The following is a 26031-nucleotide window of genomic DNA, read 5'->3' as shown; positions in this document are numbered from 1 at the left end:
GCAAATACAAAGAAAGGAGTCAAACCCTGCTTATAGTAAGTTTTGAATTTAAATAAGGAGTCAACCCTTGTATTGAAGCTACCGAAGGAGTTGACCACACAACGAAGGGATAGACCCCATCATATGAAGAAAAAAATATCAAACCTTGCCAACAAAAAATGAAAGATTTGAGTACTTAAGGGAGGAATCAATCCCTATATTGAAGTTATGAAAGGAGTCAACCTCATAAAGGGGTCGATCCCTATAGGGAGGAGGACACAATAGGAGTCGGCCACATAGGAAGGAGTCAACCCCATACGAGGAGAGCAAAAAAATGGAGTCTAATCCAGCTAATAGTAAGTTTTGGATTAAAATAAGTTGACCCCTGTAGAAAGTAGAAGCGAGTGGTTGAGCAAAGAGAAGGATTCAACCGTAGAAAGAGCTATTGGAAGCAAAAGAGATTTAACCTTAGGAAAATAAGTTGACCCCAAAAAACATAAATTCAACTTTTTAGAATGTTATGGGCATATCTGGAGGCTATAGGTCTTCAAATTTTTTTAAAGTGACCTACCAACTTGATCAAAAAAAAAAAAAAAATGGATTTATCTATTATTTTTTAAACTTATTATTACCTATTTTTTAAAATACTAGAAACAACTTTATCCTGCCATAACAACTAGTTTTCAGAATTTTGGAAAATGTGATACATATATTAAACTTGACCTAAACTACAAGTCATACTTGTTCACATGAAATTTAAAACTCCTAAGTATTGCTAAAGTGTTTCTCTAGTGATAGTGCTATTAAGAGTTCACGAGGAAGTACTTTTGGCAAAAATTCTCATTCAGAACTAAGTATTTATGAGCATTGATTTTAATACAAATATAGAATACTTTGTTTTTGATTTGTGAAAGTTTGTTCTTACATTGAAATATCATTAAAAGCTTTGATTTTCACATTATTGGTTAGATTTGAAAACTTTTTTTATAACCTGCTTGAGCAAAGTTCCCAATTACTTTGGTTTAAAATTTAAATTAGTAGAGCTAATGAATTGTTGATAGATTCACCTTAGGATTAGGTATCATTTTCATATGCTTGATTGTGCTTATTTGTGCTTTAACTAGAAACACAAGCCAACCTTGCATATAACTAGTCTAGACTTGTATACACTGATTGGAAGTTGTAAAAATTCCTTTAATTTGGTCTAGGAGCATGTACCTAGGAATTGCTGACTATAAGTCCCTAAGTGTTTGAGAAATGTTGTAATTGAGTCTCTTAAGGCTCTTTACTATAGATATCATTTGGTTGATCATAGTGGAAATTTTAACTCTAGGGAAAGGACTCTCTTGTAGTGCAGTAGCAATTTAAAAATTAATTGTGAACCACTACAAAAATTCTTGGTGTAGGGTTGATTATTTGTTTTCTCTATTTTTTTGTTTTTTTATTTTGAATGCATCAATTTTAATTTAACCATTTGAATTTGATAAACCTATCCGAACCCATTCTCCCCCCTTCCTTATAGGTTTATCCTTATAGGACCTTCAAGTGGTATAAGAGAACATGTACTCTTTAAGCCTGGTTGAATTTCAGGTGGAGTGTCAAAGATCCACAAAATGGCTAGTAACACCTCATCCCAAACTTTTGATAAAACTTCATCTATTTGATTTAGAATGAAACAATTTTCTTCTAGGATATGAGTTTGATTTATGAAAAATCACTACTCTAGGTCCTATATTCCTATTGGGAAAGTGACAAAGAAATAAATAAATCTCCAAAGGAATGCACCAATGAAGAGAAAAAGTGAGTATCCTTGAATCACAATGTCTTAAACTTGATTTTATGTTCTCTAAGTTCTATTGAGCATTTTAGAGTTACTGATGCAACTAGAGTAAGAAAGTTTTGAACAAGTTTCTTGTAACCCATGAAGGGATTAAGAAAAATAAGCCAAATTAAACATCCTTACAAATGAATATGAAAACTTTAGGACGAAGCCTAAGGCATCAATTGAAAGTCTGTGATAAAGATTTAATGGAATTCTTAGAAAACTTGCACTATTAGATATTACTTTCACCGATAAACAAAAAGTAAATAAATTTTTTAGGGGCTTATCCAAAGAATGGATGTCCAAGGTCACAACCACAATTGAAGCTAGAGCCATAAAACCTTTGACCGTTGATGAATTAATTGGAAATCTTCTTACATAAAAAATGAACCTTTGTGTATTTGAGAAAGAAAATGTCAAACAAACGAAAATAGGTAATACCTTTCTAATAAATGATATTCATAATTCAGAACTCAAATTTGGATGATGAAGTAGTAGCCTTGTTTGTTAGGAAAATCCAAAAAATTTCTAGGTATATGAAAGGAAAAGGAAAATGGCAACAAATAAAAGGAGAACAAATCATAAGGACAAGAAAAGATGATTCATATGTAGGAGCAAAGATCATTCCATTGTAAATTGTCTAATCAAGAAGAAAGAAGCTAAAAAAACCCAAAAAAAAGACACTAAGAGCTGAGACATGGGATGAAACGCTTTCTTGCTCTAAAATTTGAGTGAAGTTGTAGAAGTTGCCAACCTAGCTCTCATGGCTTTGGAAGATGAGGTACTCTTAGAAGTTGAAAACAATGAATTTGATGTAGACAATTTAATTGAGAAACGTAAATATCTTATTGGGAAACACTAAAGGTCGAATCTGAATGCAATTCACATTGAGGTAGTCTATAGACTAGATGCCTTATGTGTCGAGCATGAAATCTTGGTCAAAGTACACAATAATAGCATAAAAGGAAATGAGCACCTATGTATAGAAAATTTGCTCAATGCATGTGTTAGCACGGATGAGCATGAGGCCTTGAGGCCAATTATGCCTCTCTAGAAAATAAAAAGGATTGTTTAAGGAGGGATCTCGAGAAGTTTTCCTTTAGTCATGATAGATCAGATACCCTCATCCAATCACAAAAGGTTGACCAAAACATAAAGGGCTTAGGTTATGATGAAAATGTCATTCTTGGAAATTTAAATAATTATTTTATATGACTTAACATTATAGAGGTCTTTGATATATGTGGTGACCCAAATGAGGAACCCATCTCCTAAAAAAGGCAACAAAAGAATTCAAGAACTCCTGGAAGAACCCTTGGACAACCCCACAAGGTTCTAAGACATCACCAAGTGGTACAAAATTTACCAAGATTAAACCTGTTATGTGCTTCTATTGTGGAAAAAATGGGGCACACAAATCTAAATTGTTGTTATTGGAAGAAAAGAGGACAGCCAACAATCTTGGCTAGAGAAAAATGCTAACGTTTTTTAACCATCTCAAAGGATATCACACCAACCTAGAGAAGTTATGAATGTAAGTCAAGGAAACATCTCAAGAATCATGGGAAACGAGGGAAATAGTTTCTAGATAATGGATGTTCAAGGTATGTGACTGAGGATAACAGCCTATGCATCCACCTAGACATCAAGGAAGGAGGAATAATCAATTTTGGAAGTGGGAAAGACTATATCAAAGTTAGGGGGACTATAGGTATGATCCCCCACCCTACTATAGATGATGTTCTATCTTTTGAAGGGCTAAGTTACATTCTCTTGAGTATAAGTGATTTGTGTGATAAAAAAATTCAAGAAATTTTTGTTAGAAGATATAGATAAGCTTGAGTATAATTGATGTAATTATTTTATTATCTATGTCTCTTACTCACTCCTACTAGTGTGAAGGGTACACTTGTAATTTTTGTATTATTGACATCTATAAATATAGCTTATTAATATAGTTTAAGGGGGAGCGTAATGACATAAGTCTACAACCTTAATTCTCTTCCACTATTTTCTTCCCAACATGATCTCTTTTCTCCCTTTGTCTCTCAGTCGTTCTTTCTTCTGTCCTCCTCTTCTCTTCTCCTTCTTCCTTCTCTTTTCCATTACCTTAAGTTGAAGATCTTAATAGCATGAAATCTTGAAATCAACAATTTTTAAATTCCTCTTTGACATTTGACATTTAGATTCCTCTTGAGTATAATTGGCTTCCCTACTATATACTTTTGATTGGCAACTACCACAGAAACAAAGCATAACATCCACACCATGACTTTCCGACACAAAGCTCTATGATTGAGTAAATATATGATTTATAGTAAATATATGAAAATTTCCAGCATAACATAATACAAATTCAATAATATGTCAAAATTTATTGCAGTGAATAATAAAGATTAGAGTGGTAGGGCTTTAACAATCAGAGGAGTCAAATTCTAGTTAAGCAACTAAGTGGGCTTAAATGATTGAAACGCTACAAGAACATGGATTATTAACAACAAAGTTGTCGATAGAGGGGGATAGGTACGTCTCCGGCCTCTATTTACTTCAAATCCATGGACAGAGATGAGAGGGAGAGGACCCATCCCTGTCCTCTCCCTTTTCCTTTTACAAGAAAGAAACTGGAAGGAGGGGTGGTGACTCCCCAGTAGGGGTGGCTTCGAACCGAGCCGGCTCGAGTTCTTCTTGGTACCGGCTCGGTTCGATTCAATATCTCTCAAGCTCGAGCCGAGCTCGAGAACCAACATTGACTTGTTTGAGTTAATGAGCCGAGCTCGGCCGAATCAAGGTTCGGCTCGAAAGCTCGGAAACCGGCTCATTAACAAGTGAGTCGTGGGATCGGGATCGGGATCAGGATCGGGATCAGGATCAGGAGCGAGAGCGGCGGCGGAGGGGGGGGGGGGGGGGGGGGGAGCGGGGGAGCGGGGAGGACGTCGAGCCTCTCCCGTCCGCCACTGTCGCCATCGATAGCTCCTCGCCGGCCGCTATATCCCCTTCCCTCTGATTTTTTCCTCTTCCTCCGATTTCTTTGCCTCCTAAGTTTCCGTCACCGCCGCTTCCATCACCACCCCCTCCATCATCGACGATAGGTCCTCGCCGGTGCCGCACGTTTGCTTTGCATCGTCTCGGCGGAAAACTAGAGTCTACGACGGAGAAATAATTTTCCTCCTCGAGACCTAAGTTGGGAGAAATAATTTTTCTCCCCTCCACCAAACGATTTCGGACGTGTGAGATCTAACGGATGATTTCACACGTGTGAGATCTAAACTGACGATTTCGCATGTGTGAGATCATAAACAAGTAAAAAAAAAAAAAACTCTTTTGTCCCTTCCTCATCGCTCTTCAAAAAATTGAAAAAAGATATTTTAATAGAAATACATTTCTGGAGATTATTAGTGGTTTTTTCAATAAAGGTTGAAAAGACATTTTTAGTAGAAATATAGGGACCATCACTGCCTCATGTTTTTTGGAAACATTTTTCTAATTAGAAATTTTTATTAAAAAATCATTTAATTTTCTAAGTAATTGTTTTTGCCAAGATGGGCTAGAAAACCGTATAGAAAATTTTTGAATAAGTAATTGACAGTTGATGGTATAATACCTTTAACATGAGGCAATTTTCATAGCAATTTTGTGTTTGACATTTTATTTGATTAAAAAATTATCGATAAGTATAGTAATACATTAGATTGATTATTAATTTTAATTTATTTCGCTAAAAGTGGCAATAAGAGGTCCATTTAATTTTCCTTAGAAAATTTTAAAATATTTTTGTAGTAATGTTTTAGTAAGTCTCTAATAGTAATTGGATTTTATTTAAAGGTTCTTTTTGAAAATGTGTATCCTAAGAAAAATATTTATAGTTTTTCCTAAAATATAAATTTTCGATCAGAGCACCAAGGAGGCCATAGTAAATTTATGGCTAGATTCAAAAATTAAAAAATAAGCTAGACAACATTTGGGGTAAAAAAGATTAATATTGGTGGGTTCTAATCTATTATCGAGATTCAATCCCGAACCTCCCCTATCATTCTTTCTTAAAAAATGTATGCATAATTTTTTAGATAATTTATTTGACATATATTTTATTTAGAGTATTAAATGTAGGTTAACCTCAAACTCGGCTAGAGCTCGAGCTCAAACTCGAACTCGGTTAAAATTATTAGGCTCGAGCTCGAGTATAATTTTATAGTTTGTAAATTTATAATAGATTTATAATTTTTATTTGGGTGATTGTAAATTGAAAGTGATATTTCATTTAATTTTGTTGTATTTGATTATTGTATGGAGTTTATTTATAATGTTATGCAGTGTATGGAGTGTTTAGACTATTTTATGGAGTGTATAAACAATTTCATGGAGTATTTATGGAATGTTTATGAAATGTTTATGCGGGTATTATGTATATAAATTATACCCAATTTTAAGTAGAGATCATGCCGAATTTTATACAAGTATTATATACATAGATTATGCTCAATTTTAAGTAGAGGTCATGCCCAATCTTATACATGTATTATATATATATAGGTTATGCCCAATTTTATGTAAAACGTATGCATAATTTTATATACAATTTATTTGATATATATTTTTTAAAGAGTTTTAAATGTATGTTGAATGGCTCGAACTCGGTTAAAATTTTTTGGATCGAACTCGATAACAATTTTAGGTTCAAGACGAGGCTCGAGCAGTGATCCTTTATTCCTTAACGTTGAAGACAAAGAATATGGGGTAGGGGAGGACTTCCTCCCACTCTTCTCCCTTCAAAATGCGGGAAAAGGTCGGATGAAAATGAAGGTCATGAGGATGGTTTTTATTTTTATTTTTTTAGAGTCAAGGATGGGTTCGTATAATAAAAGGTTTTTTACTAAATTATCTATCTTAAAAACTAATTTGAACTTATTTTGAAAAATACCTAATTTTGACTGTCACTGTATATGTCTACAGTAAATATTGATGAACAATCGAGCAGGTGTAGTATTGCGATTGATAATGACATAGTGGGAAAAAAAAAAATTCCACGGAAGAACTTTCAAAAAGGAATTTTGGCAGGAAAAAATCAGAGGATCTACGGAGTTGCTCTTCCTTGGAAGTCAACTAAAAAATCTCATATAGGAAAATCTGGGCCTGCAATGATAAATTTCCACCGGCGGGAGGAATTCCGAGTTATCCTTAGCAGCTATCGACGACTACTAGGAGGATTTCAGAACAAAGAAAAGGAATTTTCATCCCTGAGGACGTCGTGCCGTTTACTAGATTGCTTATATATACATAACATACGAGAGCGTTCTGAATCCAGCCTGGTGACTATGGCTGCAGATCATGGTTCTGTCATTACATTCGTAAAATATGAACTCATGATCTCCATGCTCAGCCTCGTGATCTGGTGGTGGTTCGCTTGGGCGTGGAAGAAACGGGAGAAGGGGATCTTGCCGTTGCCTCCAGGACCACGAGGCTTGCCTCTGGTTGGCTACCTTCCTTTTGTTCGTCCGGACCTGCATCGTTTCTATGCGGAGCTTGCACGGACCGACGGACCCATCTTTTCTCTTCGACTTGGTAGTAAACTCTGCGTCGTGTTGTCGTCTCCATCTCTGGCCAAAGAGATTTTTAAAGACCAGGACACCATCTTCGCCAACCGAGACCCCCCGCAGTTCGGCTGGATCATGGCCTATGGAGGTTCAGATATGGTTTGGTCCCCAAACGGCCCACTATGGCGTCTCGTGAGAAAGACTTGCGTCCGAGAAGTAATGGCTACTTCCAGACTCGATGCCACCTCCGGTATTAGAAGACTAGAGGTTCGTGAGTTGGTCCATGATGTGTATCTCAAGGTAGGGACTCGCGTGGATGTTGCAGAGATGGCATTTGTTACGGCTCTCAACGTGATATCCAGCACGATATGGGGTGGTAAGCTTCACGGAGAGGAGAAGGATCGAATCGGTGCCGAGTTTCGACGGGTAGTAGATGACGTGGTGGAGCAGCTGGGGAAGCCCAATGTTTCAGATTTTTTTCCGCTGCTAGCCAGGTTCGATTTGCAGGGTTTTGCTTTGAAAGCAAAGGGTAATCTACAGTGGTTCGATAGGATCTTTGATCCAATGATAAATGAGAGGTTGAAGACCGACGAGGGCAACAGCAAGAGCCGAGGAAACGAAGATATTCTGCAAACGCTTTTAAGGACCTACAAAGAGGGAGGAGATGCAGACACGGCTTTGAGTTTAAATCAGGTGAAGGCCTTGATCGTGGTAAGTTCATCCATGGTTACCATCCTAATAATAACGATGTTATTTCACGTATCTTTCTTCAATTTAATGTCTCACATTTCCCTGGTTCTTCTTATGTCAATAGGATCTGGTGTTGGCAGGCACAGATACGACGTCAACAACAATTGAGTGGACGATGGCACAGATGCTGAAACAACCAGAGATCATGAGAAAAGTCCAAAAAGAAATAGATCGAGTAGTTGGATTGCATCAGATAGTAGAAGAGTTCCATGTCCCCGAGTTGCATTACTTGAAAGCAGTTGTTAAAGAGGTAATGCGTTTGTATCCAGTTGTTCCACTCCTGGGCCCGAAACGCCCAAGCCAAACTTCCGTTGTAGGGGGGCTACACCATCCCAGAAGGCACACAAGTTCTGGTGAACGCTTGGGCCATCCACAGGGATCCTCAGCTCTGGGACAACCCTTTGGAGTTCAGGCCGGAGAGATTCTTAAACGATGGAAGCAAACTTGACTCTAGTTTGAATGATTTTCGATACCTACCATTTGGGTCAGGAAGGAGGGCGTGCGTTGGGATCCCCTTGGCAGAGAGACTGAACTTGTATGTTTTGGCTTCCCTCCTGCACTCTTTCAATTGGCAGCTGCCACAAGGAACAAAGCCTGACATGTCTGAGAAGTTTGGGCTTGTAATGAAGAAAATTGTCCCATAGGAAGCAATCCCCACACCACGGCTTTCTGACCCAAAGATCTATGATTGAGGAAGTTGTCACAAGTGTTTGAGATATCTATAAGTTATATGTGCCTTTATAATCTTACTTGATTACATCTCTTCTTGGAAAAGTTTATGTTTTACAAGAATTAATCATGAGAAGATATTTCAATTGGCAAGTGCATATCTAGTTGACTAGTTGAGAAGATATTCACAATCCTTCCATAAATTGTTAGCCCACCCCTCAAAATATTTTAACACTTTGAGGGCTCCATTAAGCTTTCGGGTTTCTTTACAATATTTACAACAAATCGCCTCTAAAGGGACTTACACTACTAAATTGATTGCAATAACCGATTTACAATGATACACCCTTACTTAGATTTATAACTGCTAACTAAACACACTAAGCTAGACTCACAAAGGGATTTTTCCGCAGCTCAGTAGGGTACACAAATCTTGACCCACATAAGAATTTTCAGAAGCTCAGACCTTTCTAATCAGACTCCGATTCCCATTTTAACAGTGAGACATCTAATTCGATATCCACATTCGCATGCGCACACTTTGCAAATAGAAGACTAATCCAGAAATCGAAAGACACAATTATTGGTTTATAGAATATAATAATTCTTGACCAGTTGAATAAAGACTGCACTAAGCAAAGCAGTAACGAAGCTTCATCCGGGAGAACAGAATTCCCACTAAACAATGAGTTCATTATTTTTAATTACAAGGGTCGGTGGAACATTCCTCTATTAATAGCGATGGGATTCATGGAAGCAGACACGGAAAATAAAGGGATTCATTTTCTGACCAGAAGAAGAGAGAAGAGATAAAGATGCGGGGGAAGAAGATAAGCGAGATCGACGTACCTTTCCCGGCGTCTGTGGTGTGGGATGTCTACAGTACTCGAAAGCTATCGGAAGTCGTCAAAACAATTCCTAATTTCCGTGGGAAGCAGGAAGTTATTGGTGATGGTGGCGTCGGAACCATCATCTCCGGTGCACTTCCACCAGGTAAGGCCTCCATTACAGCAGCTTCAAGCTGACCTTTCATGGTAGGTGAAAAATTCTGAGATGAATGATCATGTTGTGAACTTACAGGAGGTCCTTACGGAGCATACAAAGAGAGGTGGGTGACGATCGATCATGAGAACCGGGTGAAGGAGACGGACACCATCGAAGGTGGAGTTCTGGACGTGGGTTACACTTTCTACCGGCTCCGCTTCGAAATTGTGGCAGACGGTCCAAATGCCTCAAGGATTAAAACGATAATCATGTATGAGATAAAAGACGAGTTCGCTGCCAATGAATCTATAGCTGATCAGAACCTCGCACAGATGGAGACGATGGCTAGAGCTGTAGCGAAGTATCTCGCTGATACAAGTGCCCCCACCTTCAATCCCCTCTAATGGAGTTTCATTGGGGGAAATAGAAATCTGCTCTGCTTCTGCCCTTTTTCTTTCATTTGTATTGGTGTGATTTGTATTGGTGTGTGTCGAGTGTGTTTTCAGAAGTGTGAATGAATTCTGTACTAGGCTTGATAATATCCGTCTTGTCGTAGAGGCAGCAGTGGAAGCCGTATCCTGCTTACCTTGTACTTAGACATTTCTCTGCTATTCCAAATTGAAACTTCAAGTAGCAATTTATAAACATAGATCTGCTTTTACATAGCATAAATCTAACCACAACTGTGCCTCAAAAATAGAAATCTCAATCTAACGTAACCTCAAGCACGTTTACTCTTACTCTCTTCTTCTCCTAATTCAGCTTATCTTACAATCCCATCACGTCGTTATTGGAGTCAAGGTTTACTAGTCTCATGCGATGGTGGGAAGTCCTCGAGAACACTTGTGGAATGTCACACCTGTAAGGAATTGACGTTTATTGGATTGAACTATGATTTTTTATTGAATTAGAGTCTTATATATATACAGATTTACAGCAAGAATAACATAAAAGGGTAATTTGGAGGAGTCATATTCTTATGGAAGAATAACTAATTTAGTTACCATAAGTCAATTTATGATAAACCTAAAACCAAATTTTACATGGTATAAAACCAAGTAATAGTACACACATGAATTACCACCCCAACTGTCTGTGTACAAGAGTCGCAAATAGGTCACACGTCATGGGGAGTAATAGGTTGAAACAAGGTTTTCTAACTTGGCTAATCATTTTATGATTGGTCTTGAATAGGTTCCTTGGTTGATGAAAACTTAAAGTCATCAATGGTTATTTTCTACCAAGCAATTAACCATAAACTTCATTCCCAGGTGAACTTTATTCATTTTCTACTTTACTAAGACAGTCAAGTCATCAATTTCACTGATGCACTCAATGTATCGTTCGTTTTTTCCCCATTTTCTTTTCTTTTATAACCTTAAAAGGCAGTCAAAGTAGGGGAATCGTATGCACATTAAAGTAACAGCAAGATGTTTGTAGTTGCTTTTATTATATATTCTGCAAGAATGGATGAAGATGGGCCAAAAAGAAAGACTAGGAACTTGATTGGCTTTCTTTCTCGTTAGTTTATGAAAGCCTCCGTGGGTTCTTCGGTGCATCGATCTTGGCATTTCAAACAGAAGTTTAAAAAACGATCTAATATTATTTGTTCCAGATGAAAATCACATGCGAAAATGACAATAAAAAACTGCAAATTGTGAGAAGTGTTATCTGTAAAGAGAAGTTTTCAATGCGCTTAGAAATCATAACAAGAAAAAAAAAAAAAAAAAAACAAAGACACGCGAGCTGGATTCTTGGGGCCTGTAATGGTTTCTTCCTGGCCAGTTCCGTGCCGGATGAACGTGGTTCATTAAGAAGATAAAGAAAACGACCCAAAACAATCATTCGCCTTGGTTTGACTAGATTCTTGTCATAAACAACTCCTGGCTCACTCCCCAACAAACTAAAAGAAATTTTTTCAATCGTGAGTGGCATCTTCATACGCTGTTTCTCGTCATCTTCCAAGGGATTCCCTGTCTCTTCCGCTTGCTTTAGAATTTCGATTGCTGTCCTATGGTCATGATATAAGATGGGGATAAGTTTAGAACTCTTATAAATTCATGAAAACGAAGCTAGGAGATTCAACAGAGTCGAAGAACATCTTTTCTCTTTTGTGAGGGAGACCAGTGCGAGAAGAAATGGCAGACAACCAGGTGAACGCCGACTTCAATCTAGAGGGAGTACCTAACAAGGGAGGTGATAAAGCTGGATCCAACACTTCTAATCAGGGTTTCAACCCAGAAGGAGGGCCTAACTCTGCTGGAAATGGAGGAGGCTCTAACCCGGCTGGTTCTACTGGGGGCAGCCCCTCTAACCCAGGCTTTAACCAAGAAGGAGTGCCTAACACTGGCGGCAATGGCGGAGGTTCTAATCCTTCAAGTGGTGGTGATAGTGGAGAGAGCAACCCTTCTAATCCAGGATTTAACCCAGAAGGAGTGCCTAACACTGGTGCCACTGGTGAAAGCAGTCCTAATCCAGGGTTCAATCCAGAAGGAGTGCCTAACGCTGGTGACAATGGAGGAGGCTCTAATCCTTCTGGTGGTGATAGCGGAGAGAGCAGCCCTTCTAATCCGGGGTTTAACCCAGAAGGTGTGCCCAATAATGGTGGCAATGGAGGGACTCATCCTTCTGGCCCATCTGATATAAGTGGAGGGACTGACCCGTCGGGCTCTGGTGGTGCCACACCTCCTGGAGGTACCTTTGGCGGATCCGACTTCACTCACCCTTGGGGTCTAGAGGGGATTACGGGATCTGGTGGAGGCGACCAAGGCAATGGCACAGGTGACAACGGAGAAACTATCCCTTCTGGTCCATCCGGTGGGAATGGAGGGAGTGGAGAGCCCAATCCCTCTGGCCCATCAGGTGGCAATGGAGGGAGTGGAGGGACTAATCCCTCTGGTCCATCAGGTGGCAATGGAGGGAGTGGAGGGACTAATCCCTCTGGACCATCAGGTGGCAATGGAGGGAGTGGAGTGACTAATCCCTCTGGTCCTTCTGGTCCAGCCGATGGGAATGGAGGGACTAACCCCTCCGGTTCATCTGGTGGCAATGGAGAACCTGGCCCTTCTGGACCATCAGGTGGCAATGGAGGGAGTGGAGGGACTAGTCCCTCTGGTTCTTCTAGTCCAGCCGGTGGGAATGGAGGGAGTGGAGGGACTAACCCCTCTGGTCCATCTGGTGGTAATGGAGGACCTGACCCTTCTGGACCATCAGGTGGTAATGGAGGGACTGGCCCATCGGGTCCATCTGGTGTCAATGGAGGCGCCTCTGGACCTGGTCCGTCGGCCGGTATTGGGGAACCAGGAGGCCATGGCCACAGGGGTGGACATGGAGAACCAGGAGGTCATGATGGCCACAGGGGTGGACATGGAAGATCAGGAGGTCATGATGGCCACAGGGGTGGACATGGAGGACCAGGAGGTCCGGGCGACAGGGGCGGACACGGAAGATCAGGCGGTCGAGGCCACAGGGGGGGGCAAGGAGGACCTCCTGGCGACCGGGGAGGACATGGTGAACGAGGCAACTGGGGAGGACGTGGTCGTGGCCCACACTGAGCTAAGTAGGGGTCCAGACAACGTAGGATTTGTGAAGTCTGTTAACTGTTTGGGGAGTTGGTGGAGTTAATAAAGCAGTGTATTGTACTGCGTTGTATGAATCTGGGTGTTTAATTTGATATGTCGATTGTTTTATTTTTGAATATTGACGCTTTTTTTTTAATTTTTCTGATTATGTATTTTTCATAATATTAGGGATGTCTCTCCCACTACTATTCTAAAGAAAATTTTCATTAATAACTTAAAATTGTAGTTTTAGTGTTCATTCAATTACAGTTTTCAATTTTTCTTTTTAATTTATTTTCTATTTTAAGTTATTTTTTGTAGAACTGTGATAAACACAGTAAACTGTTTTTAAGTGTTTTCTATTTTCTTTTTAATTTATTTTCTATTTCAAGTGGGCATGACATGGGGAATTCGGTTTCTTCAAACCCAAACCCAACTCAACCCTGCTTATTGATATCCCTGCTTTTGATCATTGAATGTCCTTTGGTATAATGTATTTAATTTTTTATTTGTAATTACTCAAGTATTGGATATTGTGTTTGTTAAGAGACACCAACTCTGTAGGGGTGGCATGGTTAGTAAATAAAGAGAACTTTTATAGAGATTGCATAGAATTATAATTATGCAAGATGGTGTATTTACTCTTATGTCTTTTTTTCTTTTGAAACATATAGCCTCAAGGGCATTGTAATTATTGTAAACAACTTCACACAACTAAATATAGCCTCAAAGCATAGGGTAGAGCATTCAAGACTCTTCATCTTGGCTCAAAATCGTCCATATACCTCTCTCTCTCTCTTTTCCTTTTCCTTTTCCTTCTCTCCCTTGTTTCTTCTCTCCTCTCTCCCAAAAGTGTTAGAATCCCTCTCTTCTCTCCTTTGTTGACATCTCTTGTGTTTATATCTCACAAGGCATTTGATGACGTGGTATGCTGATATGCTATCCTACGTGGCGGATAACATGGTGTCCAGACGATGTGGCTGATGACATAGCATGGAACTCTTCGAGTGTTGATGTGGCATGATGATGTTGCATCATGTAAGTGGTCAAAGTTTACGTGTCATCTTTAACTATACAGTAAGTGATATTAAGTTCAAAATTTGGTTATTTGTGTAATTATTTTTAAAAAATGTATTACAGTAAAATTCCCTAAAAGCAAGTATAGTGATCTCAATGTCGCTACACTACTATATTTGCTATTCATACCTGGAACACTAATATCAAAGATGAAACGCTAAACTTCAATTAAAGAGAAGAAGGTAAATGTATTGTTGAGTAATAGATCTTCCGAATCAAAAGTGGTCATCCAAGTCCAAGGATTTGTTAAGGCCACTTTCATTGCCAGTTGGAGTGGAGCATCATCCGTCGTTGTAGAGCTTTGAGCTACGGAAAATTATGAAATAATGCAAAAAACAGGAAAAGAAAGCAGACATTGCAAAAGACACAGGTACTTCTAGATCCTCAACTGGGAGTTAAAATATTCTTTCGTTTTCCTTCACAAATGATAAGATGATGAAAGCGCGATTATTGATTTCAATGACGAAGCATGCAGCATTGTGCTCAGCATGCCAAACTCTTCAAATGGGAAAGGACTTTTTACCAAATTACCCATTTTTAAAAACTTATTTCGATAAATGACGTTACTTTGAACTTACCTTGAAAAATATCCAACTTTGACGGTCCACTATACATGTGTACAGTCAAAGGTGACACGTAAGCTTTGACTGATTACGTGTCACCACATCATCAGCACTATGTGAGTAGATAGACACATCCAAATGTCACGTCACCATTCTGACATGTCATCTGCAAGGTAAGATGCCACATCATCTAGCGCCACATAAGCCCTTGCTTCTTATGTTTTTTCGTTCTCTCTCCCCGCTCGATCTTTCTCCTCTCCTCTCCTCTCCTCTCCTCTCGCCCTGTTGCCATGCTAGCTGTCGCCGCTCCCCACTGCTCCCCTGTTGCCTCGCCCTCACCCTCGACCTCGACACCCCCCTCTCAACTGGCCTCTCTTCCTCTCAACCCAGACTTCGTCTCAGCCACATCTCTCACTCTTCTTCGTCGTTCCCCTGTGTTCAACCTCTCGCTGCCATTTCTCAAAACCGAAGCCTATCATTTCATCTCCTCGTCGCCTCCTCTCTTAAAACCGAACCCTAAAATTTCCTCTCTGCACCTCCTCTCTTAATACCCTATCATTTCACTCTCTCGTCGCCCCGTCTCTCAAAACCGAAGCCCTACTCAACCTCCAAACCCGAATTTGAATTTCAGAAGACGATTTAGCAGGGTGATTTTTTAGGGCTTTTGTTAATTGAATCTAATTATTGTGTTTAATTATAATGTTAATTTGAATTTAGGTGTTTAATTACTGAATTTATTTTTTGTGATTTATTGTTTAATTTCTGATTTTATGTTAATGAAATTTCTGTCAATTGCAGATAAATTAAAATTATTGTAAAGTTTAATTGAAACTTGATTGAATTTCCCTCTTAGTATTTATTAATTTTCTGTATTTTAGTTTATGGATTCCTATGCCATTGAATGTTGTATTTTTTGAAGTTGCTAGTTTAATTTTAGTTTAATTTTCTGATTTATGAAGTTGATGTTTACTCTATTGAGATAAGATTTGCGGGATTTTTAGTTGCTAGTTGTTGTTAAATAAATTTGAAGTGTCAAGGAATGATCATGCCATGTGATGAGGAATTTTGGGTGTTATAAATATCCATCACATGGGTTTTTTTTTTATGTTTTCTTGTGTTTGCCCTAGTTAGTAGGATGGGAACAAAGTTCGATTAAGAGTAGGTTGGGTAATGGAGAGTGGGTTGAATCCAGTTCAAACTAAGCTGAGTCGCCTGCATGAGTGTCTATTAGCCAACGAAACCCGACCCCCATCACTGATGAGGTACGGTTCGTAGTGACTGTGAAGTCATATGGAGCTCTACTAGGGGTGTTCAATGAATTTGGACTTAGGGGTATGTTTATGCATTGTTAGGACTAGTCATCTGCTATAAAATTAGTTCTATTAATTTTTTAAATGTTGTAGAATGTTGTTGAGTAAATTTGAAGTGTTATGGAATGATATTGCTATGTGGTGAGGAGATTCCGGTGTTATAAATAACTACCATATGGTATTTTTTTTTATGTTTTATTGAGTTTCAATGTGTCCCTAGGGATGGGTAGAGAGTCTGATTAAGAGTATGTTGGGTAATGGAGGGTGGGTTGTGTCTAGTTCAAACTAGGTTGAGTCGCTTGCATAGGCGTCCATTAGCCAACGAAACCCGACCCCCATCACAGATGAGGTACGTTTCTTAGTGACCACGAAGTCATATGGGGCTCTACCAGGGGGTATTCGATGATTTTATTTGATTTGTCAAACTCATATAGCACTTCCACTTCGTGATTTTATTTTTATATCACTACATTTGATCTCTACAACGAATAGGTTTGATCACTTATATCTGTCGCTTTGCCAATATCGTTTTCTCAGTATTTTTTGTTTCAATTCAACATATAAAGTACTTAGTTGAATACGTTAAGGTTTGTTTTTCCTCCTTTTATGTAGGTTTAAGATTTGATCTCCCCATCTGGAAATAATCGATCAAAAGCTCGGATAGGTCCTCCAGATTCGTTTGTAGAACCTGCCCAGCAGGTAAGAGTTTGGTAGAAGACCTTTCCAATCAATTAGAAAATGACTCACTTGACCTCCTAGACCGACAAAGACAAGAGCAGCCCTTGGGTCATTAGAGCAACTCAAGCGAAAACTGGATGTGGATAATTATCTAGAGATAGATTCTGATGGGCGTTTAGTAATTCATGAGGATGTTAGACCTAAGAAGCAAGAGAGCACCAATTTAGGTCATGATACAGAAACTAGAAGTCGGACCAGTAATTATAGTTATTTGACTACAAAGTCCTTTTTAGAAGGAAGGAAGAGGCAGAAAACATGAATTTTTATGTTCTTTGATATTTTGATGTAAAAACATTTATTAATATATGACTTCCTTTTACATCCATCCTTGCTTATTATTGTAAATTTAAGGTAATAAAATGTGTACTGCTAAATTTGATTTTTAAACTCTAAAATATTTTTTCAATTCATAATATTTTTGTAATTAATAAATATTTTTAATTGATAATAAAAAGTATTAAATAGGTAAGAATAAGATTTTTAATTAATTAATATAATAATTTTATATTATATTATTTTAAATATAAGGTAACAAAAAGTGTATCGATAAATTTGATTTAAAACACAAAATTAAAAAAAATTAATAATAAAATATTTAAAATTGATAATAAAATGTGATAAATAAATAAGAGTAAGATTATTTAATTAATTAGAATATTTATTTTATTTTTAATTATTTTAAATATAATGTAATAAAAAGTGTATCTATAAATTTGAAAAAACATGTATTGAAAATTGTGATTTTAAAACTCAAAACTAAAATTTTAAAAAAATTAATTAAAAATATTTTAAATCGATAGTAAAAAGGTGTTAAATATGTAAGAGTAAGATTTTTTAATAAATTATTAATTTAAATATAAGGTAATAAAAAGTGTATCTATAAATTTGAAAAAAATGTATTGATAAATTTGATTTTAAACTCAAAACTAAAATTTAAAAGAATATATTTTAAATCGATAATAAAAAGATGTAAAGTAGGTAAGAGTAAGATTTTTTAATAAATTATTTTTTAAAATATTAGGTAATAAAATGTGTACTGATACATTTATTTTTTAAACTCTAAAATAAAATTTTCATATTTTTTCAGTTAATAAATATTTTAAATCGATAATAAAAGGTGTAGTAAGATTTTTAATTAATTAATATTTTTAAATATTTATTATTTTATAAATAAGGTCTTTAAAATTGTACAAATAAATTATATTTTTAAACTCTAAAATAACTTTTTTATACATTTTTTTATTTATAAATATATTAAATCGATAATAAATGGGTAAGACTTAAGAGTAAGGTTTTTTCAATTTATAAATATTTTAAATCGATAATAAATGGGTAAGAGTAAGATTTTGTCTATTTATAAAAATTTTAAATCGATAATAAATGGGTAAGAGTAAGATTTTTTCTATTTTTAAATATTTTAAATTTATAAATATTTTAAATCGATAATATGTTAGTAAGATTTTTAATTAAGTTGTATACTTTTTTATTATTATGTTTTTAATCTCTAATATTGAATTTTCGTATGTTTTAAATTAATAAATATTTTAATCGATAATAATTGGTGTTAAATAGGTAAGAGTTAGTTTTTGTAATTATTTATTATTATTTTTATAATTTATTATTTTAAATTTAAGGTAATAAAAAGTGTATTCATAAATTTAATTTTTTAAATAAAAAAATTGTTCGATTTTTTGTCATTTAATGATGTGGCATCTCATTTGGTTGCTGACTGGTCAGAATCGTGATGTGGCAATCGATGTGTCTATTTACTCATCATGTGTTGATGACATGGCATCACATAATAAGTCAAAACTTACATGTCACTTTTGATTGTACACATGTATAGTGAACCTTTTAAGGTTGGATATTTTTTAAAATAAGTTCAATGTGACATAATTTATCCAAATAAGTTTTTTAAAATGAGTAATTTGGTAAAAAAAAAAACAATGGGAAATGAATAAAAAATAATGGGATTTTGTTGGATTAACTGAAGATGCTTTCGCCGGGAGCACATTTCTCTGCGCTCCTCAGCCTGCCTGACTACTGCTTGCTTCATTCAGATTAATGAAAATGAAATAATCGGATTGAGAACAGGAATCACGGAATTGAACGGAGGATTCCTCGAGACGACAAAAGGAGGCTTTTGTCCAGACCCACTGTCGGTTTCGGTTTTGCAGGGTAGAATCGTGGCCATATTTTAATTGTAATTTAGATACGACATTACAGTGAGGCTACCTGTTCTCTACACGACCGGAAAAGCCAGTAATAAATATCCACGAGCCTCACGTTAAGAAATCCAAAGGTGCCCAACGCTTACCGACCTACTTGCCCTGCCGCGTAAAGGAATCGGACTTACCCTTCCCACGTTTATGCCGACGTCATTAAATATTCGTACTCCGGAACAAGGAAAGTATAAAGAGCTCAGACGGGCAGAACAGGGAGACACCAAAGGAAAACACGCAAAAAGATCGGCATGGATTTCTCTCATCCGTGGGGACAACAGGGGATTCCCGGCTCTGGCGGAGGCGGTGGAGGTGGCACCGGTGGATCCGATTTCACTCATCCGTGGGGTCAACAGGGGGTCACTGGATCCGGTGGAGGCGGGCCAGGTGTCAGTGGTCAACAGGGCGGAGGCAGCAGTGGTGGTTCCGACTTCATTCATCCTTGGGATCAAACAGGAGTAACAGAATCTGATGGGGGAACTACAGGAGGCAACGGTGGTCCTAAGCCGGGTCAGTGTGGAGGAGATGCCGGACCTTGTAGCCCAGGCACTTGCGGGGGACGCCCTGGCCGTTGTGGAGGGCCAGGAGGTCCCGGCCACTGGGGAGGAGGACATGGAGGTCCTGGCCACTGTGGAGGAGGACCTGGAGATCCTGGGCACTGGGGAACATGTTCTGGAGGTCCCGGCCACTGGGGAGGACCTGGAGGTCCTGGGCACCGGGGAGGAGGGCCTGGAGGTCCCGCCCACTGCGGACCTGGTGGTCGTGGTCACCGGGGAGGAGGTGGACCAGGAGGTCCCGGTCACTGCGGACCTGGTGGTCGTGGTCACCGGGGAGGAGGTGGACCAGGAGGTCCCGGCCACTGCGGACCTGGTGGTCGTGGTCATTGGGGAGGAAGAGGAGCTGGAGGCCCGAGAGGGGCAGAACCATGGGGTGGACGTGGTGGACATCGTCCATGGTGAGGGCATAGGGTAAATCGCATAGAAAGTGATTTCAGTCTGTCATTCACTTCTGGATCTTGATCTTTGTTCAAATTTGCCCGTCAATAATTGTCTTTTAAGGCTTTGTTCCTTGTAATAATCAAGCTGTGTTTACTCTTATTAAATTAAAGCCTGCAACCTCTCTTTAATAGGCGCAGTCGAGAATTGATTTGAAAGATAGATCATTTTTATGTCAACATGAACGAGGGATATTCTATTTATATATTGAAGAAACGGGTTGTAGTCTCATTACCCCCTCCTCTAAGGCAAGTGAAATTGAGAAAAAAAACACAGTTTGGAATTGGTAAGGAGAACTTCATTGAAGAATTGTCTCTTATTTTTCTTTTCATTTCTTCCTCGACCAAAAAACCAGCAACTTCTAAGTGTTTTTTCCCAGTGGAAATTTCAAAGAGATAGGATTTGCATATGGGACGATGTTTTGTTTTTTGTCATTAAAAATCGTAATTAATGATAAAGCCATTGTTTAGGTGGATGTGTGCCCCCCACCTAACGTTATCCCTGCCAGGTATAAATGAGGGCGAACAGATAAGAAAGAACGTTAAGAACTATAAAAAATATCAACCAGAAAGGTTAACATGGAAGACAAAGCAGTAGAGTTAATCGTAGAAGTGGATCTTGGTAAATGATTTTAAGTTGAATGATCTTCTGAATCAAAATTCTTCCTCAAATTTACGGATTTATTACAGTCCAGTTTCTTTTATAGGAGTAGAAACGACTCCGAGACGAGACATGGCAAAGACACTCCACGCGCTTGATGCTCAAGTAATTGTTTTCTCTTTGATTTTCACTCGCTAAAGATGAGCTGACGATACACCGTGTAGTCAATTTTCCAAAGTAACGGGTGATTGTGATGGTAGCTGAAGAATCTGACAACGGATAAACCTTGATTCTTTCGGAACAAAAGCGATAAAATATGGTTGAAGTTTCATCATCAGAACTTCCTGTTTTTCTCATGGAGATAACATTTGTGGACACGGAATATTAAGATTGGACCACTGATTTAAAATCACACGAAGACTTTTACAGTGAATATTTGGGAAAAAGAGAAGTCAGCTTATGAGAATAAGATAACAATCACACGCAAGAAGTTGCATAATTCCCAGAAAATACACAGACTGAAGCTCGTCCTATTGTAAGAGATCGTCGTCGTCGTCATCGTCAGAGGTCCTGAAAATGTCCGTAGCTAAAACCCACGAGTCTCATGTGCTGTAGCTCATCTTCAATATATTAATGGTCCCCAGTGCTTTCCTCATAATTCAATCATCGAAATGGGATCACTACTTTTTGTGAACGTGATCAAAATATCCGAAAGGATGAGCATACAAGGAGGTCGGACTGGCAACGCTGAGACGGACACTTGAAGGAAGCAGAAGAGATACACTAGGCGATAGACATGGATTTCTCTCATCCGTGGGAGCAGCAAGGAGTTCCTGGCTCCTGGCTCTGGGCGCAGGGGGGGCAGGGTAGCGCTACTGGTGGATCCCATTTCACTCATCCGTGGGGTCAACAAGGTGTTCCTGGTAGAGGGGGCACGGGAACAAGCGGATAAGACTTTATTGAAGATATTTATCCACCAGATATCCATTTGAAATCTATTGAAGCTAACGGATTGAAGATAAACATCCATTAGATAATATCTATTGAAGCTAAAACTCAAGATTAAAGATAAACATCCATCAGAGATCTATTGAATATAAACATCTTAGTTGATTTGATTTGTTTTCCATATGAATATAAATATGTAATCGGTGTAAATAAAAAAAATTTGGAAATTATTTTTATCATGGTATCAGAGTTTATCCGATCCTGAAATTGTGGAACTTCTGTTGCAACTGCTCAGCAACTCCAGCAGCTCAGTCAAGACTCTCCTATCGCACACTCGCAAAACCTATGTTGCAACACCTCTAGCGCGTCATCTCCGTCACAGCGCCACCATCGGAAAGCCTCGCTCGCAATTGCCTCTGTCGCATAACCTGCATCGTAGAGCATCCAATTGCGTCTCTATTGCAATGTTTCCAGCATACCGTTGCAGCGCCGCTCCGTCACAACGCCTCCATCACAGAGTTGCCATCGCAGAGCCTCTCTCGCATAACCAACCTGCGTTGCAGTGCATCCAGTCGGAGCCTCTCTGTTGCAGCTCCTCTGGCGTACCGTTGAAGCGCCACCTCCGTCGCCGTTGTCTCCCTGCAATTATTGACGCTGTAAGGAAAACGACATTGTTGATTTAATTTTTCCAAAGTTAGGAAAAATTAAACCAACGCTGGTTCTGCCCGAGTTTCGGATCGGACCCACCCAAAGATCACTTGGTCTGATTCTGCCGAGTTAAACTGATTCAACTCGTTTTCAAAAAGAAAAAGGTATATTGTGAGATGGCATCCAACCTTGTTAATCCCAATCACCCTCTGTATCTTCACCATTCAGATCAGCCTGGGTTGGTTCTCGTACCACAACTCTCACAGAGGAAAATTATTGTACATGGAGTCATTCCATGATTATGGCTTTATTAGTCAAAAACAAATATGGTTTTGTTGATGGATCACTAAAGCGCCTAGATGGGGATGCCGACGATTAATTGCAACTGTGGATTTTTTGTGACAACTTTGTCAAAACATGGTTATTGAGTTCAATTTCCAAGGATATTGCAACAAGCATGTTCTATTGGAGCACAAGCAATGTAGAATGAATTGTGTGAACGTTTTTCTCAGGTAAACAACATTCAATTATTTCACATTGAGAATGAAATACATGATTGCATACAACATAATATGTCTATTAGGTCCTATTTCACCAAGGTCAAATGATTATGGGATGAATGAGATACTCTTTGTCTTATTTCACATTGTCGTTGTGGAATTAAGAAAGAGGAACTATACTATCGAGAAACATAGAAAATCATCAAGTTTCTCATAGGATTAAGTGAATCTTTTACTACACTACATGAGCAGATAACAATGGACCATTTGCCTAAGATTGGCAAGATTTATTCCCTCTTGATCAGGCATGAATGACGGAAAGAAGTATTTGACAAATAGAGCATAGTTCAACCTGAGGCAGTAGCTTTTGCCATTAGGAATTGAAGGAAGAAATGTGGTACTTCCACCTGTACAAAATGCAACAAAGACGGTCACGATGCTGCAAATTGTCGATCACATTTAAACTGCACTTATTGCAGAAATAGAGGTCATACAGTTGATTACTGTCGCAAACTCAAGAAATCAAAATCAACTAAGCACGCAGAGAAAAAGAACATCTCCAACTCCATCTCTTTTACTCAGGAACAATGCCAACAGATATTGCAAATGCTCATTCATAATAAGTCATCTACGGCAAATCATGTGGGTAACTCTTCAACCTATTCCGAACTTTCAAGTAAATTTTTTTACTTCTCCTCTCCACATCCACAAGCCACATGGATCCTTGATAGTGGAGCCACTGATCATATTGTTTGCAACCCTGACTTGCTTACATCTTGGAAATCTGTTACGAACAAAACAGTCAAATTACCCGATGGTTCTCATGCCAATGTTACACATATTGGTCAAGTGGTTTTCTCTTCTAGTTTGGTTCTTCATAATATTTTATGTGTCCCAATTTTCCAATTAAACCTCATTTCCATAACCAAACTTATTTATCATTCTCTCTGTAGTACCGTGTTCCTTACCCATTTTTGTGTCATACAGAGCATACGCTCGGGGAAAATGATTGGGACCTAAACAGACTAGATTATTATTTTCTTTGAGCACAATCGCTAGCAAATCATCTTTTGAAATATTGCATGTTGATAATACTTCCCTCCCCCCCCCCCCCACTTACCTTCTCCTATAGCACTTCTTGCTCGTCGCCTTTCTACAAGACCAGTTAAGCAACCCAATTTCCTTCAAGATTTTCATGTGGTAGCCACCCTACCATCACAACCTTCACAAGCACTTGCCTCCAGTGTGGTCATCAAATCAGGTACACCTAATGTAGTCTCTCAAGTTCTTTCTTATGCCCAGTTATCCCCATCTCATAAAACTTCTACCACTTCCATTATCAAATAACCAACTAGTTTCTTACCATCCATGAGGGATCCTAAATGGCGTCAAACTATGCATGATGAAATTCAAGCATTACGGGTTAACCATACATGGACACTCATCTCTCTTCCACCTGGTAAGAAACCCATTGGATGTAAATGGGTATACAAAGTCAAACTCCAATCTGATGGCACTGTCGAGCGTTACAAAGCTCACTTAGTCACCAAAGGATACAACCAGGTTGAAAGACTCGATTATCAAGAGAGGTTCGCCCCAGTTGCAAAGTTGGTTACTGTACGTGTTCTACTAAGTATTTTCGTTCTTCAAAGATGGCATATTCACAAACACGATGTCAACAATGCGTTCTTACATGGTGATCTTGATGAAGATGTATATATGTCCCTACCTCCTGGTTTTGGACGAAAAGGGAAGACTCAAGTACGTAAACTCAACAAGTTCATATAGGGCTTAAAACAAGCTTCTAGACAGGGTATTCTATTATCCTCCACAACTTCACTCCAATTAAATGCATTTTGTGATGCAGATTGGGCTCGTTGTAGGGACACAAGAAGGTCAATAACAGGGTATTATATATTCCTTGGTCAATCACCCGTTTCATGGAAAACAAGAAGCAAACAATGGTTGCTCAATCAACTTCCGAGGCAGAGTATCGTTCTCTGGCTACTACATATTGTAAAATTACCTAGTTGAAAAACGTTTTGAAGAACTTGGAAATTGTACATACTCAGTCAATTATGTTGTATTGTGACAACCAAGCTGCTCTACACATCACCTCAAATCTAGTCTTTCATGAGTGAACCAAGCACAACAAAATTGATTGTCACTTAGTTCATGAAAATATTCAGGAAAGGATGATTAAGACAACCCATATACAAACCAACAACCAAACTATAGACTTGTTCACTAAAATGGTGAGTTCGTCCCAATTTGAGACAAGTTGGGTATCATTAACATACACTCCAACTTGACAGGAAGTATTGAAGATAAATATCCACTAGATATCGATTAGAGATCTATTGAAGCTAAAACTCCAAATTGAAGATAAACATCCATTAGAGATCTATTGAATATAGACATCTTAGTTGATTCGATTTGTTTCCATACGTATATAAATATGTAATCGGTGTACATAATAAAATCATCGGAAATTATTTTTATCAGACTTCACTCATCCTTGGGGTCAACAAGGGGCAAAAGGGGAAGCAGGCGATGGCGGCAATGGCAGCAGGCAAGGTGTCGGTGGTGGTAGCCAAGTAGGTGGTGGTTCAGACTTCACTCATCCATGGGGTCAAGCAGGAGCTACTGGACATGGTGGAGGAGGAACCACTGACCCATTAGGTGGCAAGGTCGGAGGATCTACTGGCACACCTAGTGGCAATGGTGGAGGGTCTACTGGCACACCCGGTGGCAATGGTGAAGGGTCTACTGGCACACTTGGAAGAGGTCCCGGTGACTGTGGGAGCGAACCTGGAGGTTCCGTGACTATGGGGGTGGACCTGGAGGTTCTGGCCAGTGGGGAGGACTTGGGGGTTCTGGCCACAGGGGTCCTGGAGGCCCTAGAGGACCCGGACCATGGGGTAGACATGACAGACACAGCCTACGGTGAGGACCAAGAGTGAGGCGTATAGAATGGTGTCACTCTGTTATGTACTACTTCTTGATCATGAGTGGTTGTTCGAGTTTGCTTCTCATTTGTTGTCTTTTAGTTTTTCATAATTCTTGTCTTTGTACTAAGCCACCCCACCTATTAAATAAACAACAGATTTAAGGGATGTAAAAATCAAGGACCTG

At 38.7% G+C, this 26031-nt stretch overlaps 2 protein-coding genes and 1 pseudogene across 2 annotated transcripts; all 3 read left to right on the top strand.

The window, feature by feature from the left end:
* Positions 1–7113: 7113 nt before the first annotated feature.
* LOC137934243 (geraniol 8-hydroxylase-like) lies at positions 7114–8774 on the top strand (annotated as a pseudogene).
* A 792-nt stretch (positions 8775–9566) lies between these two features.
* LOC137934242 (norbelladine synthase-like) lies at positions 9567–10139 on the top strand. The gene is made up of 2 exons (XM_068778519.1): positions 9567–9744; positions 9832–10139. Exons 1-2 carry the CDS (start codon positions 9567–9569, stop codon positions 10137–10139), a joined length of 486 nt encoding a protein of 161 aa, XP_068634620.1.
* A 1734-nt stretch (positions 10140–11873) lies between these two features.
* On the top strand, positions 11874–13289 carry LOC137934241 (uncharacterized). Its single transcript, XM_068778518.1, has one exon. The coding sequence runs from the start codon at positions 11874–11876 to the stop codon at positions 13287–13289; it is 1416 nt and encodes a 471-aa protein (XP_068634619.1).
* Positions 13290–26031: the final 12742 nt, after the last annotated feature.

Source organism: Aristolochia californica, unplaced genomic scaffold (genome assembly GCF_029961685.1).
Source record: "Aristolochia californica isolate CCGP_79_NKW_82.1479 unplaced genomic scaffold, dmAriCali1.0.hap1 SCAF_6, whole genome shotgun sequence".
Taxonomy (NCBI): domain Eukaryota; kingdom Viridiplantae; phylum Streptophyta; class Magnoliopsida; order Piperales; family Aristolochiaceae; genus Aristolochia; species Aristolochia californica.
Note: the sequence above shows the minus strand (reverse complement) of the source record. Positions and strands in the feature narration are given on the sequence as shown.

Bases quoted from the DNA above. Each gene is read 5' to 3' on its own strand.
- LOC137934242 (XM_068778519.1), top strand. From the start codon at position 9,567: ATGCGGGGGAAGAAGATAAGCGAGATCGACGTACCTTTCCCGGCGTCT. The intron at 9,745-9,831 runs GTAAGGCCTCCA...GTGAACTTACAG, and splicing joins CTCCGGTGCACTTCCACCAG to GAGGTCCTTACGGAGCATAC.
- LOC137934241 (XM_068778518.1), top strand. From the start codon at position 11,874: ATGGCAGACAACCAGGTGAACGCCGACTTCAATCTAGAGGGAGTACCT.